Raw genomic sequence first — 19,810 nt, forward strand, 5'->3', positions numbered from 1 at the left:
AAGTGTCGTGCCAATGAAACACAACCTTTGGCTCGCCTTCCCCATAATATTATCTATGTGGTCTTTCCAACTGAAGTTGTTCATAATTTTAACACCCAGGTACTTAGTTGAATTGACAGCCTTGAGAATTGTGCTATTTGTCGAGTAATCGAATTCCAACGGATTTCTTTTGGAACTCATGTGGATCACCTCACACTTTTCGTTCTTTAGCGTCAACTGCCACCTGTCACACCATACAGCAATCTTTTCTAAATCGCTTTGCAACTGATACTGGTCTTCGGATGACTTTACTAGACGGTAAATTACAGCATCATCTGTGAACAACCTAAGAGAACTGCTCAGATTGTCACCCAGGTCATTTATATAGTTCAGGAATAGCAGAGGTCCCAGGACGCTTCCCTGGGAAACACCTGATATCACTTCAGTTTTACTCCATGATTTGCCATCTATTACTACGAACAGCGATCTTCCTGACAGGAAATCATGAATCCAGTCGCACAACTGAGACGATACCCCATAGGCCTGCAGCTTGATTAGAAGTCACTTGTGAGGAACAGTGTCAAAAGCTTTCCGGAAATCTAGAAATACGGAATCAACTTGAGATCCCCTGTTGATAGCGGCCATTACTTCGTGCGAATAAAGAGCTAGCTGCGTTGCACAAGAACAATGCTTTCTGAAACCGTGCTGATTACGTATCAATAGATTGTTCCCTTCGAGGTGATTCATAATGTTTGAATACAGTATATGCTCCAAAACCCTACTGCAAACCGACGTCAATGATATAGGTCTGTAGTTAGATGGATTACTCCTACTACCCTTCTTAAACATTGGTGCGACCTGCGCAATTTTCCAATCTGTAGGTACAGATCTATCGGTGAGCGAGCTGTTGTATATGAGTGCTAAGTAGGGAGCTATTGTATCAGTGTAATCTGAAAGGAACCTAATCGGTATACAATCTGGACCTGAAGACTTTAGTAGCTGTTCGTGTTTCAAATTCTGGAATATTCCATTCATCTTCCCTGGTGAAGGAATTTCCGAAAAATGCATTCAATAACTCCGCTTTAGCGCCACAGTCGTCGGTAACAGTACCATCGGCACTGCGCAGCGAAGGTATTGACTGCGTCTTGCCGCTTGTGTACTTTACATACGACCAGAATTTCTTCGGATTTTCTACCAAATTTTGAGACAATGTTTCGTTGTGGAACCTATTAAAGGCATCTCGCATTGAAGTCCGTGCCAAATTTCGCGCGTCTGTAAATTTTAGCCAATCTTCGGGATTTCGCACTCTTCTGAACTTCGCATGCTTTTTCCGTTGCCTTTGCAACAGAGTTCGGACCTGTTTTGTGTACCACGGGGGATCAGTTCCATCTCTTACCAGTTTACGAGGTATGAATCTCTCAATTGCTGTTGCTACTATATCTTTGAATTTGAGCCACATCTCGTCTACATTTGCATAGTCAGTTTGGAAGGAATGGAGATTGTCTCTTAGGAAGGCTTCTAGTGACACTTTATCCGCTTTTTAAAATAAAATTATTTTGTGTTTGTTTCTGGTGGATTTGGAAGAAACGGTATTGAGCCTAGGTACAACGACCTTGTGATCACTAATCCCTGTATCAGTCATGATGCTCTCTATCAGCTCTGGATTGTTTGTGGCTAAGAGGTCAAGTGTGTTTTCGCAACCATTTACAATTCGCGTGGGTTCGTGGACTAACTGCTCGAAATAATTTTCGGAGAAAGCATTTAGGACAATCTCAGAAGATGTTTTCTGCCTACCACCGGTTTTGAACAAGTATTTTTGCCAACATATCGAGGGAAGGTTGAAGTCCCCACCAACTATAACTGTATGAGTGGTGGGGTATTTATTTGTTACATGTTTGTAGACAATGGACAACAAGATTCAGTTAGACACAGCAATGGATGAAAGTGAATATGCCTCAAGAACACAGTGATTTCAAATGAGCACATAAAGCGGTTCTTTACATTCGTTGTGTTAAACAAAGACCAGCAAATGAAGTAACTGCTCTCTTATATGGGATATACCACTTTTTCTGTAAGTAGGCCACAGCACACTCCAACACAGAAGCTAGCTACTTTGAGATCTGTGTGTGCATTTATCTTAGATATTTTTGTATTGGCATTTTTTGCCTGTTGATGAGACTATAAATCCTGATTTGTTGCAACATCTGAAGCCAGTTAAAAACGAGTTTCGACAGGTAGTGGTGTCTGAAAAACCATGTCATCATTTTTACAAAACAGTCACAGTTAAATAACAGCCAAATGACTTTAAATTGTTTTTAAGAGAAATGGATGCAGGAAAGACACGAAGAAATCGAAAAACATCCTTTGTTGTAATTAAAATTAAGGGTGGCAACAATAAAAATGAATTCCATTGTTAAATTCAGAAGAGAGAGTGTACTAGTGAAAAGAGTAATATACAGCACCTCTCGGAAGGGATGATCTTTCTGTTGATGTGTTAGAAGAGGTAGATGTTAGAGTCAGAGAGGAACAGATATTTGGAAGACTTACAATCAAATAAGGCAGAAGGAGCAGTAAGATTCCTTCAGATTTTCTGAAATCATGGGGGAAATGGCAATATAAAAATTATTGAACCTAGTGTGTAGAAGATATTACCTGTCTGGACAGCCAAATGTGTTAATGCACTGCTTCCATTATTCAAGGAGGTGGATCTACCTTGGATCGAATTCATCTCACAGATTAACAACGAGGACTAGTGACTCAGCCAGCCTCGATATGGTTTTGATAAAATTATTTGCCATTTAAGTTCCCTTAGAGTTCGTCATCATCTTAGGTTAGAAGCAAGAATCTAGGGCTGGGAGCAGCCTAGTATAGAACTGTGGCCATAAGAGATTGTCAGCCTTGCCTGAACTAGTAATGTAGTGAGTTTGAATGTTTTGTTCATGCCTGCTTCAAGCATATGTTTCTCAAAATCTTACCAATTTCATCAGCAAAACTTACTTCTCCCGTAATTTTGAAGCCATATTTAATTTTTTTAAATTTAAAATAGACTTAACTGTTTTCCCTACCAACATCACATTTGCCGATTATTTACACAACAAATTTTTAAAAAAAAACAATGTGTTTTTCAGAGATCTTTAATGTGGTGTGTTGTGTACAACTTCATACACAATGGTAAGAAGAAGTGGGCTACAGAATGGTGCAGCAATTGGCATTGTAGGAAAGCTGGACAGGAAGAGAAATGAGTAGTGAACAGGATAACTCAACAAACAGAAGATTTACTCAACTTGTATTCTTACTAATGTACAAAGATGTAGCACAAATAGTGCAGCGAGAAACAGAGTCCAATTACCACAATGTGCACAAGGAAAAGCCTTCCTCTACTAAAGCACAAATGGTGAAGATGGAGCCTAGACTAGGTGGCATCTGTATAGTGTCCAGTAGCGCTGTGACTCCAAGCATAAGTTGGCAGCATTGCTGCTGCCAGGCATCCTATATTCTGGTGTCAGAGGGTGCTCAAAGTACTGAGTCACTGCTGGTGACTCTGCTCAGTGGATGCACACGAGTGGGTCCACCAGCTTCTGCATGACTGCTGTTGCGTCTGATAAAAACTTGCAATTCCATTTATATGATGATGCCCGTAGGGTGGTATCAATATGTTGTGTGATACCACATTTCTGCCCCCCCTCCTTCCTACCACCCCCTCCCCCCCCCTTTCCCCTCTTCACTATTGTCGTGAAGTGTAGATGAGCAAACAACAATGGCAAAGGGTTGGATACAGGTCGTAATAAGGAGGTGAAACCCAAAACTGAGGCTAATGCCAAGATCCTGTCAGCACGCTGAGATACGCCTTGAGCCATTTGTAAAACTGGGCAGAAGATGCACACCCACATCAAGAGGCAAAGCAGCAAACAAAGACTCTCAGTGACTGCAGAAGGACCGAAGGAAGCATGTGAGTCAGCCGCTGGGAATACGGGGCCGTTCCCTAGACGACGGTGGCTGTTGAGATGGTGACTACTGTGAAAGAGCGTCGAGTTCCATCTGCTCCGGGAACCGGTGACGACGGCAAAGTTCCCTTGGGAGCTGTATGGAGCAGGGGCTGCTGTGTTCAGGCAAGAATGGAATCTGAAATCACAAAGGTTGCAGAAGATCACACAATTCACATAGACAAATTTTCTTTTGATGTCGTCCCAGCAATTCTCATGGTCTCTGCAGGAGAAATGCAGAATGTCCAGTTCATCTGACAGTGGTGTCTCTCACCCAGTGCCTTCGTCTGGCATACAATCTGTAGAAGAGTGCTTGGCCAGGTGAAGTGAGTACTGCCTGCTGTGGAGGGTGCAGCAACAGAACCAAGTTGCGGTGGTGCCGCGTATGAAGCAACTCTGCTGGAGATGGTCTGTAATGTTGCTGGGAGCAGTAGCAACACATAAATATAAACAGAGCTTGATCTTGTGTGTGGGAGGCATGAAGTTTGTCTATCTGTTGCTTAAATTGTATCACAAAGTGTTCAGCTTTGCTGCTGGATTGTGGGTGGAATGGCGCACTTGTGATGTACTTGATGCTGGAGCTAGTGCAAAACTGTTAAAACTCATCAGCAACAAATTGAAATCCATTGTCAGTCACAATCACTTCAGGTAATCCCTTGAGGAAAAAGATTCCTGATAAGGCTTGGATTGTGGAACAAGCCATAGTAAAGTTCATAGGAACAGTGAAGGGGGTGATGAGCCAACATGTATTCCAGTAAGGTCGTGCAAAATCCATGTGAAAACATTGCCAGGGTGCTTGAGGTCTGTGCCATTCAAAGAAATGTTGAGACGTAGCTGACTGATGTTCAGCACAGTCTTGGCAATGAGAAGTGAACTGTTCAGTTTGAGCCTCCAGACCATGCCAAGTGCATTGATATCTCACCAACTGCTTGGTGGAAACGATGCCGTAGTGACCCTGGTGTAGCAAATGAAGTATGTCAGGCTGGAGAGCTTGGAGTACCACAGCACATGATTGGTCATTATCAGTGTAAAGCAAAATGACAGCTTGGTGAACAGCAAGGACACGCCAATGAGCAAAATAGCGACAAAGCACAGAGCTACGAATCTGTCTGGCTGGAATACAACCAGCCAGTGCAGATGTAGTGCAACAAAATCTGCAGATCAGGATCCACTGCTGTGGCCTGGGAAATTTTCCATTGATTACGAGGAATCCTAAGCAAAACATCTGTATCTCATGCATCAGTGTAGGATCGCAAAGCAAAGGACTCATTAAATTTTGAATCCAGGCCAATAGGGAGTCAATAAAGAGCATCTCCTTTGGCATGCTTAGGAGTGAGCCAATACACCATATCAAATGGGTAATTTGACAAAAGAATAGCTGGCCGTTGGCGTTCCTGCACCGTATTAGTTGGGACTGACTGAGAAGGGCTAAATAAAGATTTTAGAGCTTTATGGTCAGAAACCAAGTAAAATTTTCTGCCAGAAAGATACTGGAAAATTAGTTACGCCATAGACAATAGTGAACCAAATTTGTAACAAAACAGCACCGATGCTGTAAAATGAAGCATCCACAGCCAAGACTCTGGGTTTGGCTGGATCAAAATGCACAAGGCAATGATCACTAAGGGTAGCATCTTTCAACTTTTGGAAAGCAGACTGACACTCTTGTGACTAAACAAAAAAATGTTCTTCCTGTGAAAGCAATGCAAGGGAGCTGCAATACAGGCAGCATTAGGAATAAACCACATATAATAAGTGAGCTTGTGTGGTACAGGCTGCAATTCCAGCACATTGCATGAGGGTGGAAGGTCATGGATAGCAAGCAAATGTGATTGCAGTGGGTGAACATCTAGGCTATTAATGAAATGACAAAAGCACTTAAGTTCAGTCCGGAAAAAAAATAAACATTTGTCTGTGTTACATTTGAGACCAGCTGCAGACAATACTTGAAACAGAGTGCAAAGATTGCTAATGTGTTCTTCAAGAGCGTGACCTGAGACAACAGTTTCATCTAAATAATTTGAGCAAAAAGAAAGATTTGCAGTCAGCTGCTCCAGAAAAAACTGAAAACTGGCAGGTGCGGAAACATTGCCAAACTGCAGTTGCAAAAATTTGAAGAGACCCAGATGAATATTGATGATAGACTTTTGTGACTGTTCATCCAAAGGTGTTTTCAAGTACGTGTCATGCAAAACAATTTTGGAAAAGTAATGACCAGCAATAGTAAGAGAGACAAAAAGTTTCACCCGGACACGACAAGGGATAAACTGTCAGTGACTGTTTGAGGATTCATAGTTTCCTTAAAAACTGCGCACAGCCGGAGTCTGCTGGATGGTATTCTTTAGAGGCCTGTTTGTCGTGCCTATATACAGAACAAACAGGTGCTACCTCAAAACTGTCTGCTGCACTTTCACGGGAACCTTGATAATTTTGAATCTGCAGAACCTGTTGCAAGGGTCTGGGTATCTAACAGTCTATTTCCGAATTCGAGAGTCAGCTACATTGTGCATGATGGCAACATGAACAATGGTACCAATGCAGTATTTTTCACAGTCACATTTGAATCTACACTGTCTAGTAAAGCTTGGCAAATCAGATATCCACAGATGGTATATCTGTCCTTGCTGCTTATATGACATAAAGAATTTGTGACGGACATCCGTCAATTATCCTCTGTCCTCATAATATACCGTAAGCGCCTGAAGTAGTTCCTCAAATGGCACTATTTCAAGACAGGACATGGGAAATAATTTCACACAAAGTGTATAAACAGTCACTCCCAATGTGGCCAAGAAATAAGAATGCTTGTCTGTACCACGTACGTGATGAGCGCATTGAACTGTGTGAGGTACTCTGTCCAGTTGTCCATTGCCTTGTCAAGATCACAAAATGGTGGCACACACGCGGACGGTACAGGTGGTGGCACTGCTGTTTGGTCCAGCATCTTGTGTGAAACCATCTGCACTGTCATGAAGCATTCATCACTTCAAGCAGTTGCACTGTTTGTTGACTCTGAAACTGAATTAGATCAACAGCAAGTGATTGTGTCTTGGCAGCTGTAGTAACTAAGCAGTGCTCAAATACAAACAATGAAAAGCAAAAAAAGAGTTTGCAAGTGCAGCAGTGTCTGAACCTAGAAGATAAAGAGCACAAGCAAGATGAACACTGGCACCCAGAACAATGAATAACAGGAAAAAGCCAGCAAAAAGACAACAGAACAAGAAGAAAGCAAATAGACTTGACTGCCACATGTAGGTACTACATCTCGTCACCAGATGTTGTGTATGACTTGAACATGTAAGACAAACTGCCTACAGCTGCATAGGGATTTGTATCACTTCAGAATATCTACGCTGCTGAAACTGCCGCTTCAGGTCTATGTAACAAATTATTTGCCATGTCAGTGTCCACAGAGTTCATCATCATAGGATAAAAGCACGAATCTAAGGCTGGGAACACAGACTAGCATAGAAATGTGGCCATAAGAGGTTGTCCGCCTTGTTTGGATTTGTAATTCTTCTGGAACACCTGGAATTCTCAGGCAATTAAATTTTAGCTGAAAAAATTGGGGACATCTCCAGTAATTTCAGGAATTTCATAAAATCTCGAGGAATTTTGTGTTTTCCACCTAGCGTTGAAATTCAATTTTATTGAGTTTTATAAATCGCAAATTTTGAAGTACTTAATATCTCAGAGTGTGTTAATTATATGAATATTAGTCTATATAAATTATCAGTGTTTAAAAACTGTGGTTAAACTACTGCTCGTGGCTGGTATATATATATCTGCCTCCCCCCCCCCCCCCCCCCCCCGACCCCCACCCCTGCTCACTATGTTAATTTATCAGGAACTTCATGGCACCATCTTCCTCCTCACACCTGCTGAAATTCTCAGAGAACTTTCTTTCCGAGTTTGAGTAGCAACCCTAAAGATTTGCTGGCGGCACTGCTATCCTCAGTCAAAGTGAGGGAGAATTATGGGACGTACTGACTGGAATGAAAACTCGAGTGAGCACAGAATATGGGCTGAAAGTAAACCAAAGAAAGAACAAGTAATAGCAGAAATCATCTTAACAGTAAACTAGATGTCAAAATTATGAACTATGTAGCAAAGGAATTCTACCCTCTGGGAAGCAAAATAAACATGTGTAAGTAGTGGACATTTGGTTGTCCAGTTAACCCCAATCCTGTGCAGTGTATTTACATATAATGTAATTGGATACACAAAAAATGTACTCACCAAGTGACTGCAGGAGAAAACTCATGTACAGGCAATGAAATTTCTAAGTTTTGGAGCCAGTGGCTCCATCTAGCAGGAGGGTTAAAGGGGAAGATAGTGAGATGAAGAAAAAGAGCTGGTGAGGTCTAGGAAATGGGGAGAGTTCCCCAGAACTGCAGGTCAAGGAAGACTTACCGGATTGGATGAGAAGGAAAGACTAATTATTAGGGACTGTCAGGCTACAGCAGTCACTGGGCTGTGTGAGTCATACGCTGGACAGGCACACAATACATTTGCCCCAGCTAGCCATCTGGGCAGGCAGGGTGCTCAGCCCTAGCATCCGTGAAAGGGTTAATAGTCAAAATAACTGTCGGAATCAAATTGTTTTGCTCATGGTAGATGTAGACAGTTTGTATACCCAGTCTCTAAATTCATTAGACTTCCTCAGAACACTGAAATTATATGTACAGACACTTGACTTTTTAAATACCATAAACAGAAGCTCATCTTACTTAGCCAATAAGGCCAATATTGTTGAATGTCTAGTTTCCTACATTCGTGCTGGCTGGCGTATCTTTCGTATACCTCTGGGGTGCTTGTTTATTATTTGTATCTCTTGTCAGTTGTCTCCTCCCTGCACCCTAGTGGTTCACTCTGCAACTGCGCCACAGCATGTGTTTTGAATCGAAACTTGGAGCGGTGCTGGATGGACTGACGTGGTATTTTTTTGTATCTCTTGTAGTTTATTGCAGTGATCTTCTAAAACCACAGAGGTACTTATGAATAACCCCATCACAAATGTGATACAAACTCTGGAAGGAGTTAATAATAAAATTTATGCTTTTGCATATGAACTGAAATATATCTAGTTTAAAATTCTATAGCCTTCTAGAGTTACATGGTAAACACCTTTGCCTTTGTGACATAACTGGTTTAATCTCTGTTTCTTGTATTGCATACTTACATCACTGTGCACATCACTCAGCTTTCTATTTGTGGAAGAGCGTCCCTTCAGTCTAGTGTAACAATTCTTGCATTCCAATTCCAGGACCTGCACGTTCCAGAAACTCCGTGTCTATCAATTAAATAAACAGTTATGAAATTGGTGACACCAAATCCACGACTGTCCATACAATTTTGTTCTTTCTATTCTCCATTTGATACCACTTTTTTTAATGTTTTTACAAAAGTTGAAAAGATAAATTGCTGTGATTAACTAAATATTACAAATTTTGTGTAATAATTATAATATTCTCTAGTAATTATGGAGACTCACATTTTTCACTGTCTGTTTTCATCTAATGAACTCTTCACGAATCTGTCTCATTCAAGTTATTGTGTTGCAGCATCAACTCCGAGAAAGAGAGAACTGGACAAAGTAATGAAGAAAGCTCGCCGTGATGGACCAAATCAGAGCAGTTACTGGAATAAGAAATTGCTTGAAGTTGAAGAAAAGGATCCAAACAGGTACCTTCAAAAGAAAATTCCAATCTGAAGTTTAATACAAAAGACAACTACACATGGTTATTGGGCTATTGGACAGATACTGAAAGATGGTAATTGGAAAAGAAAATAGAACAACACAGAAAGTACATTCAAAATACAAGTATTGATGTTTATGAGACACCCAGTTGTTTCAGTATATGTATAACTATTACTATTATTTCAAGACGGACAGTAAATCCCAACTGTTGTTAATGGTAAGTACAAGCACATTAAGCATATCTTAAACATAAAATTGTATGAGTCATCACATTATCTATAAAACTCTTATCACATTAACAACAGTGTGAAGTGTTACAGGTATTTTAAAGATTTACCTGTCGTTTAATATTACTAATATATATCATTTTTGTTGTGACTTTCGGATATTATCTATATTACTAAAACACTAACCCGGAACTCTGTTCCAGTTGCAGCACAAGGGCAACATAGATTCGATTTCAATGTTCTGCGTAATTATTGACAAAACTTAAAATTGTGTCACCATTTTAAAAGTTTAACGGAGTAAGACAGGTATTACAGTTACAAACTGTGTGTTTGTCTTGAGACAGCATAACTGATGACGTGCAGATACCTGGATTTCATTCATTCATCCAGTATTTGAGAATCGGAGCACTTAGCGACTTTATACATTATCATTATTTCAAACTATTAAGAAACTTTTGCTACTGATACAGTGTTGTGGGATGTCTGGCTTTGTTTGACTGAACTGAGTCAATGTTGATGTCAACTGCAGTTGGTACTACATGCAAAGAGTTTTCGAGATGAACATCAGTAATTCATGTTCTTATTTGTGATTTGATGTAATTCATCTGACTAAAAAAATGTTCACACTCATAAGAATTTCCAATAATGAAATTGTTTTAAAGCATGTTTGTAAAATACTGGATATTTCTTCTTGTCCAAACGTGTTTTATAGAACTCTTCCAAAACTGACGTGATTAAATTTCTCAATTAACTGTGCATCATATTACATTTTGCAGCATTTCATTTAGTAATGTCCTGGTAATGAACTCTAGTCTGCAGAGAATGGTGAGGAGATACAGAAAAAAGCAGACAATTTTCTTAAAATCTTGAAATTGGTTTTTGAATTCGTTTTTCAAGTCAGATATCAAAGAAGCATATTTAATTGCTGCCACCTGTGTGACATCCAATTGCTTTGACAGCATAGGAAAATGTGTGAAGTGTTTTGTTTGTCACTGATGTTCCCAAGGTCCAAGTTCATTTGAAATGTGGAAATAAGTTCATGAATGGCATTAATCAGCTGATCTTTTTCTTGACTAGTTATTTTGACGGAGAATGCAGAGTCGGAAAGATTTTCTTTATCTTCAAACTCTGGGACTCTGTTTGAGCTGCTTTTGAAGAATGATTGTATTTCTTGCTTCAAATCAAACACTCTTCTCAACAATCAAACACTCTTAGCCATCTTATTTCGCTCTGAATCCAATGACATCAGAAATTCTTGGAACTGACAGTGATTTAATCCTTTCGACTTAATGAACTCCACTATTTTGACAACTATCTTCATGAGATGGTCCATTTTGAGGCACTTGGCACATAAATTCCCTTGATGGATAATGTAATGAAAATGTAGCACTGACTTGTTGCCAACTTTGCAGGCCTCATATTCAATCAACTGAACTAAACCCTTATGATTCCCAGCTATTGCTGGAGCACCGTCCACAGTTAGCCCCGATAAGTTGTCAAGTTTTAATGAAAAGTGACTTAGTGCCAGTATAACTGTTTCTAATATATCTCATGACTTCACGATATCCTTAAGTGGGTACGATGTTGGTAGTTCTTCTATTTTATTAAAATGGGCATCAACACCTCTGACATAAATCACCACTTGGGCTATATCCCTCATATCTGTGCATTCATCTAAAGCTAGAGAATAAAATTTAAACTCAGGTCCACGATTTTTTAAAATTATCTTCAGTTTGTCTTCCAATGTCGTCCACACTTCTAGTGATCTAAGCATCATTATATATTTCGCCATCTGAATATGGCTTTGATTTTTTTGGCCAGTATCAGAGCTACTTCATAACTTGCTTTCACATAGCATGCTGACTCTGAATTCACCCTTGTAAATCTCTGCTGTTGAGCAAAAAGTTTCCTTTTTAAGTTGTTTATCTGGTCTTGTCGAAATTGTCCATTGTACTTATCAAACATAACTGCATGTTTAGTCTCGTAATGACGTTTGATGTTATATTCTTTTGAACTGAGACAGATTCTTTGCATATCATACATATTGGTTTTGTTTTATATTCCACAAAAAATTAGTTTACTGTCCACTTGTCTTGAAAAGTTCTCAGCTCCTTTGTAACTTTCCTCTTCTTAGGTTCTATTTTGTTTTAAGTTCCTCGAACTTGTTCAACGCAGTAAAGCAAGTTGACTGTTTTGATGGACTGTGTGGCTCTATGGTAGGATGCCCAACTGCCATAGGAGTGGCCTTTGATTCCCAGGTGTCGGAAATTTTTAAACAGTGGTTTATGTTCCATGGGCATTTCAGTGAAGCGTAGAGTACATGCAGAAGGGAAAACAATAATCTGAAATGTTTTTCTTTTTTTTTTAAACAACATTATAGTATATATAAAGGAACAGTGATTAGGGATTTATATCTGCAATGAAAACTGGATTTTTTTTTGTGTGATATGTAATTAGAAAGAAGATGATATGCATTTTTCATAAAAATGACAATTAAATATGTGCTAATTAGCATATATTTATATGACGTTGATTTTCTAACTGAATGGAAGAAAACTAAAAAAGTAATGACCGAAACTAGACTCGAACCAGCAATTCAGCAATTCCCAGTTTCAAGCACGGAGCTGTAATCTACTAATGGGCAGATGCCAACTGGTCTAATTTCAGAAAAAGTTCCTGCATGACCATCATGAATCTTGCTGAAAATTTGTGTGAACATTCGCTCATGTAACCAGTGAATATCTGTAAAGTTTTACTCCCGCCAGTTCAATACTTCCAGACATATAGTGTTTTTCACCTCAAAACGTAGCATAACATAGCTATCAGCAGTGCACGCATTACTTTGTGGCACCTTCGAGGCATATATATATCTGGCAATATTTTCTTGGGGGGGGGGGGGGGGTGTATCTAGGTCATGTCATATACAACTCTTTTTGCCCTATCCTAAGGAAAATAATAAGATTTCCTGAGCAAATTTTTTACAGATAATTTTAAGCAAAATCGACCAATAAAAATGTATGCTCAGAAAAAAAAATCTGAATTTCAGCTTTTTATATCTCCAGGAGTAATTGCAGAATAAACCTTGAACTTTATACTAATAAAATTTCATTCTTCCACTGCTTTCCAACAGTTTACAAATTGAGGGCAAAGCAGACAGTTTTTCTACACACTTCAAAATGACAATTTTTGGCCCACCTTTACAGGGATTAAAAAAAAAAAAAATCTTCAGTCTTCTAAGCCATATTCATTAGCAAGACCGTATTCTAAATTACGTAAAAACTAAATTTGGTTTTGCAATTGGAGCACATAAGGCTCTAAAACAAGATCACTAGGTGGAGGTGCATTTGCAAATGGGCCTATATTCCACTGGTACTCAAATTAAATCTGACATATTTTATTATATTCTACTATTATTTAGTACTCTCTGGGGAAGGCCATATCAAAAGTCTTGATGACTAGGATATGAGATAACAGACTAATAACTCGAAAAACTTAAAAAGAAAGTGTATTTTGTCACGACTCGTTGTGACATATTTCCTTCTGCTTTTTTTGCTACAGCTACAGAATCAGACTGGTTATAAACTTCACAGTTTGACTGTGTATTACCAAAGCAGTGGAGATCATGGTAGTCGATGAGACTCAGAGGGCCGTAGACACAGGTTCCCAGGTAGATGCCGTGTTCTTGACTTCTGCAAGGCGTTGGATACAGTTCCCCACAGTCGTTTAATGAACAAAGTAAGAGCATATGGACTATCAGACCAGTTGTGTGATTGGATTGAAGAGTTCCTAGATAACAGAACGCAGCATGTCATTCTCAATGGAGAGAAGTCTTCCGAAGTAAGAGTGATTTCAGGTGTGCTGCAGGGGAGTGCCGTAGGACCGTTGCTATTCACAACAGACATAAATGACCTTGCGGATGACATTGGAAGTTCACTGAGGCTTCTTGCGGATGATGCTGTGGTATATCGAGAGGTTGTAACAATGGAAAATTGTACTGAAATGCAGGAGGATCTGCAGCGAATTGACGCATGGTGCAGGGAATGGCAATTGAATCTCACTGTAGACAAGTGTAATGTGCTGCGAATACATAGAAAGAAAGGTCCCTTATCATTTAGCTACAGTATAGAAGGTCAGCAACTGGAAGCAGTTAATCCCATAAACTATCTGGGAGTACGCATTAGGAGTGATTTAAAATGGAATGATCATATAATGTTGATCATCGGTAAAGCAGATGCTAGACTGAGATTCATTGGAAGAATGCTAAGGAAATGCAATCCGAAAACAAAGGAAGTAGGTTACAGTACGCTTGTTCGCCCACTGCTTGAATAGTGCTCAGTAGTGTGGGATCCGTACCAGGTAGGGTTGATAGAGGAGAGAGAGAAGATCCAACGGAGAGCAGCGCTCTTCGTTACAGGATCATTTAGTAATCACGAAAGCGTTACGGAGATGATAGATAAACTGCAGTGGAAGACTCTGCAAGAGAGACGCTCAGTAGCTCGGTACGGGCTTTTGTTGAAGTTTCGAGAACGTACCTTCACCGAGGAGTCAAGCAGTATATTGCTCCCTCCTACGTATATCTCGTGAAGAGACCATGAGGATAAAATCAGAGTGATTAGAGCCCTCACAGAGGCCTACCGACAATCCTTCTTTCCACGAACAATACGAGACTGGAATAGAAGGGAGAACCGATAGAGGTACTCAAGGTACCCTCCGCCACACACCGTCAGGTGGCTTGCGGAGTACGGATGTAGATGTAGATAATGGCAATACCATACTAATATGCTTGCATTTATTTCGATACAGGGTCCAGCAAAACGACTTCCCGAATTTCAAAAAGTAATGATAAACATAGAAAATATACTGAGAAAAACCTTTTTATTTGTGAACAACAAACAGCAGCCACTTCCTGGGCCACTGCCTCCTTATAAGTGCTTATAGTATTGTGGGGTGATGTTTGTACACTTGAGCCTTGAAGAGTCCCCCAAAGAAATAAATAACAAGGTGAAAAATTGGGTGACTTTGGAGGCCAGGGGATATCTCCTCGTGAAGAGCTGTCTGGGAAACAACTCTTTCACAATTTCTAGAGGTGCATGTGAAGTTCGCTATGCAGGATTCTTCGTATACTCTTATCACATAATCTTGAGGCAGGTGCATATTTTAAGTGCTGTACGTTTTGAGGATTGCGAGCACCACATTTTGCAGCATTGTTACAGTCTGATTTCAGTCAGTAGGCTGTGGCTGAAAACTTAGTGTAAGTGTCTTTTAGTTGTGCCTGTCTGCAGCTTAATGTGTCATCTGTATGGTAAGTAGCAATCTACCTTTTCCTTACATTTTCTTTACACATTGTCTTCTTTGTTTTTGAGTGTCTTTTTTCTGCAATTGGAGCTATACAAGTTGCTGTTGTTGTTATTGTTGTTATTGTTGTTATTGTTGTGGTCTTCTGTCCGGAGACTGGTTTGCTGCAACTCTCCATGCTACTCTATCCTGTGCAAACTTCATCATCTCCAAGTACCTACTGCAACCTACACCCTTCTGAATCTGCTTTGTGTATTCATCTGTTGGTCTCCCTCTACGATTTTTACCTTCCACACTGCCCTCCAGTACTAAATTGGTGATTCCTTGATGCCTCAGAACATGTCCTACCGACTGATCCTTTCTTCTAGCCAAGTTGTGCCACAAATTCCTCCTCTCCCCAATTCTATTCAGTACCTCCTCGTTAGTTGCGTGATCTATCCATCTAATCTTCAGCATTGTTGTGTAGCACAACATTTCGAAAACTTCTATTCTCTTGTTCTCTAAACTATTTATTGTCCATGTTTCACTTCCATACATGGCTACACTTCATACAAGTACTTTCAGAAATGACTTCCTCACACTTAAATCAATACTCCACATTAACAAACTTCTCTTCTTCAGAAATGCTTTCCTTGCCATTGCCAGTGTACATTTCATATCCTTTCTACTTTGACCATCATCAGTTATTTTGTCTCATTTCCTAACCTAATTCCCTCAGCATCACTTGATTTAATTCGACTGCATTCCATTATCCTCATTTTGCTTTTGTTGATGTTCATCGTATATCTTCCTTTCAAGACACTATACATTCCGATCAACTGCTCTTCCAGGTCCTTTGCTGTCTCTGACAGAATTACAATGTCATCGGCAAACCACAAATTTTTTATTTCTTCTCCATGGATTTTAATTCCGAACCCAAATTTTTCTTTTGTTTCCTTTACTGTTTGGTTAATATATAGATTGAATAACATTGGAAATAGGCTACAACTCTGTCTCACTCCCTTCCCAATCGCTGCTTCCCTTTCATGCCCCTCGACTCTTAAAACTGCCTCCGGTTTCTGTACAAATTGTAAATAGCCTTTCTCTCCCTGTATTTGACCCCGGCCGCTTTCAGAATTTGAAAGAAGAGTGTTCCAGTCAACATTGTCAAAAGCGTTCTCTACGTCTACAAATGATAGAAATGTAGGTTTGTCTTTCCGTAATCTGTCTTCTAAGATAACTTGTAGGGTCAGTATTGCCTCACGTGTTTCAACATTTCTACGGAATCCAAACTGATACAAGCTGCATAGGAAAATACCACCTGTTACTTCTGTAATAAAGTACACAAAATGGCGAGTTGACAGTAGTTCTACACTACACAAAAATGTGAATATATTTAGTGTCAACGAAAATACAGTGTGCTAAAATCTACTACAGATGTGTAGAAGAACGTGAAGAATGATGTAAGAAACCAAAAACCTGACTGCTAGCAAAACACACTTGGTCTTACTTAGACTTTTTTACAGTAGTAAATTACAGTATTTAACCTATGTAACTTTTATAACTCCAACTGCAGAAAAAGAGGCCAAACAACAAAGGAGACAATGTGCAAAGTGAATGTAAGGAAATGATAGATTACCACTTACTGTAAAGATGACATGTTAAGTTGCAGGCAGGCACAACTAAAATACACTTACACATAAGCTTTCAGCCACAGCCTTTGTCAGGAAAAGAAACAAATAGAAACACACACACAATTCACACAAGCAGGCACACCTCGTGCACACATGACTGCCATCTCTGGCAGCTCGTACCAGAATACGAATGTTACGTGGAATATAAGCAGCCTTGTGGAGATGATGGGGAAGAGGAATAGTGGAGGGGAGAGAAATGCACTTCTGTTGGAGTGTACAGTAACTAGACTGCCAAGTGGTGCTGTGTCGGAAAGCTGTGCGGCAGGGAGGTGGGTAGGGCAGGGGGGTAATAGAGCTGAAAAGGAGAGGAGTAAGGAAAGATGGGTGGATGCATTGGTGGCACACAAAGAGACTGGAAGACGAGGGAAGGGAGGAGGTGAGAGGACAGGTAGTGCCTAGATAGTGCCTGTCTGCAAATTAACATGTCATGTTGTGATAAGTAGCAATCTATATTTCCCTACATTGTCGATATTCCAACATGGAGTTTCCATTGTTTGATATTCAAAAGAAAATATGTTGAACATGCAACATATAAAAAACAGAAAAAAAACTTTTGTTCGAAGAATGAAATTGTTACTTAAGTGCCCTAGGACAGGTTGTTTTCACATTATTATTATTATTATTACTATTATTATTATTATTATTATTATTATTATTAAATCAAACAGTGGAAAATCCAGGATGGAATGTAATAATATTAGAGAAGGAAAGTTGCTACTCACCATATAGCGGAGATGCTGAGTCACGATGGGCATAACAAAAAGATCTACACAATCATAGCTTTCGGCCATTAAGGTCTTCATCAAATACGCGCAAACGCAACTCGCACACACGTCTGCAGTCTTAGGCAACTAAAACCACAATGCGAGCAGCAGCACCAGTGCATGATGGGAGTGGCAACTGGGTGGGGGTGAGGAGGCTGGGTCGGGGAGGGGGAGGGGAAGGGGGATGGATAGTATGGTGGGGGTGGCAGACAGTGAAGTGCTGCAGTTTAGATGGAGGGCTGGAGAGAAGGTGGGGGGGGGGGGGGGGGGGAGTAGCGGAAAGATGAGAAATTAAAAGACTGTGTGACGGTGAGATGACGGCTGTGTAGTGCTGGAATGGGAAAGGGAGTGGGCTGGATGGGTGGGGACAGTGACTAATGAAGGTTGAAGCCAGGAGGGTTATGGGAAAGTAGGATGTATTGCCGGGAAAGTTCTCACCTGCAAAATTAAGAAAAGCTGATGTTGGTGGGAAGGATCCATAGGGCTGTCATTGAAATGAGGGATATCATGTTTGGCAGCATGTTCACAAACAGGGTAGTCCAATTGTTTCTTGGCCACAGTTTGACAGTGGTCATTCATGCGTACAGACAGCTTGTTTGTTGTCATGCCTACATAGAATGCAGCACAGTGATTGTAGCTTACGTTGTAAATCACATGACTGGTTTCACAGGTAGTGCACTGATAAGTGAGGTCGCGGTTCAGAGATATTTGAACACGTCAACCTCTTGTGTTAAAAAGATGTGTATACAGTATCAATATGATCAAAATTATTTCCACAAAGATACAGATGTATTTAACTTGTTATTAATAAAAGCAATGGTTACAGGAAACAAAAAGTGTTGCATTAGTAGTGTATACCAAGTGTCATTACTGTAACCGCTATGATATTGTAATCTGCAGTACTTCTTAGAAAACAAGGTACAATGGAACCTCACATAGCGAACATAATTCACTCCAAAATCTTACTTGTAGTGCAAAACACTCGTCAAGCAAATTAATTTATCCCATATAAATTAATGTAAAATACAATAATGCGTTTCGTGCAGGAAAAGTACTAAAAGTTTCATCTTATTCATGCTATTTATTCAAAGAAAACTGTACATACATGGTGCACTTTGTTATTCACAACACACAACTAATTCTTTTTTTACAAGGAAGGTATTTGTAGTCATTTGTTTCTGCCTATACTTCAACATTTGGCAAAAATGCGACACAGCATTATCATCAAATAAATTTGTGGTACGCGTACCCATTGCTTTATCGGGGTGGTGATTTTCTATGTATACATCAATATTTGGCAAAAATCCGACACAGCATCATCATCAAATAAATTTGTAGTACGCGTACCCATTGCTTTATTGGGGTGGTGATTTTCTGGCGCATCCGATTCCCATGCTTCCAACATTTCTCTTATTGCGCCAGAAGATTGCTGCTTTGCTGTTACCTGTCGTCATCATCGTCCCCCTCCTCCCCCTCCTCCCCCTCCTCCTCCTCCTCCTTTGAAAAACTCCAGTCAACAACTTCCTGCTGTGAAACACACTGCAACTCCGTAAGCTCTTTGGTGGTCATTTCGTGGCTGTGATCTTCCAGTAGCTCATAGATTTCATTATTATCCACTTCTAGTCCCAACTCTTGGTCAAAGACACAGTCTCGTTGACTACAGAATCCACAAGTACTGACTCTAATGCCTCAGGGTTACATTCGACGATGCACTCCTGCCAAAGCTTCTTCCAAGCAGAAGTGAGAGTTCTCTTGGTAGTCCCTTCTCACACCTTTTCGATCATCTTGACCCAGGCAACGATGTTGAAGTGATCTTTCCAAAACTCTCGGAGAGTGAGATTGGTAGCTTCATTCAACTCAAAGCGGTGCTCAAAGAGTGCTTTACTGTAGAGCTTCTTAAAGTTAGAAATAATCTGCTGCTCCGTAAACTGGAGTAATGGAATGGTGTTGGGAGACAGAAATTGGATCTTACTGAATTGAAACTCTTCTAGGAGGTGCTCTTGTAGGCCTGGAGAATGGGCAGGAGCGTTGTACATAACAAGCAAAATGTGGAGTGACAGATTCATCTAAAGTAAATATTTTGAAGGACCAAACACTTCCTTGATCCAGTCACAAAAAAGATCGCATCACCCAAGCCTTGTTTTGAACCTTGACATCACATTTAACGTGCTCTTCTGGACTTTACACT

At 40.1% G+C, this 19,810-nt stretch overlaps 1 protein-coding gene across 2 annotated transcripts in view; it reads left to right on the plus strand.

The window, feature by feature from the left end:
• Positions 1–19,810, plus strand: part of LOC126100913 (splicing factor, arginine/serine-rich 19-like) — a 142,443-nt gene that overhangs the window by 20,677 nt on the left and 101,956 nt on the right. For both annotated transcript variants that reach the window (XM_049911580.1, XM_049911579.1), the window contains exon 4: positions 9,527–9,647. In XM_049911580.1, coding sequence (XP_049767537.1) covers positions 9,527–9,647 — 121 coding nt within the window. The remainder of the gene's footprint in view (positions 1–9,526; positions 9,648–19,810) is intronic.

The sequence above is a fragment of the Schistocerca cancellata genome, chromosome 9 (assembly GCF_023864275.1).
Source record: "Schistocerca cancellata isolate TAMUIC-IGC-003103 chromosome 9, iqSchCanc2.1, whole genome shotgun sequence".
Classification (NCBI taxonomy): Eukaryota; Metazoa; Arthropoda; class Insecta; order Orthoptera; family Acrididae; genus Schistocerca; species Schistocerca cancellata.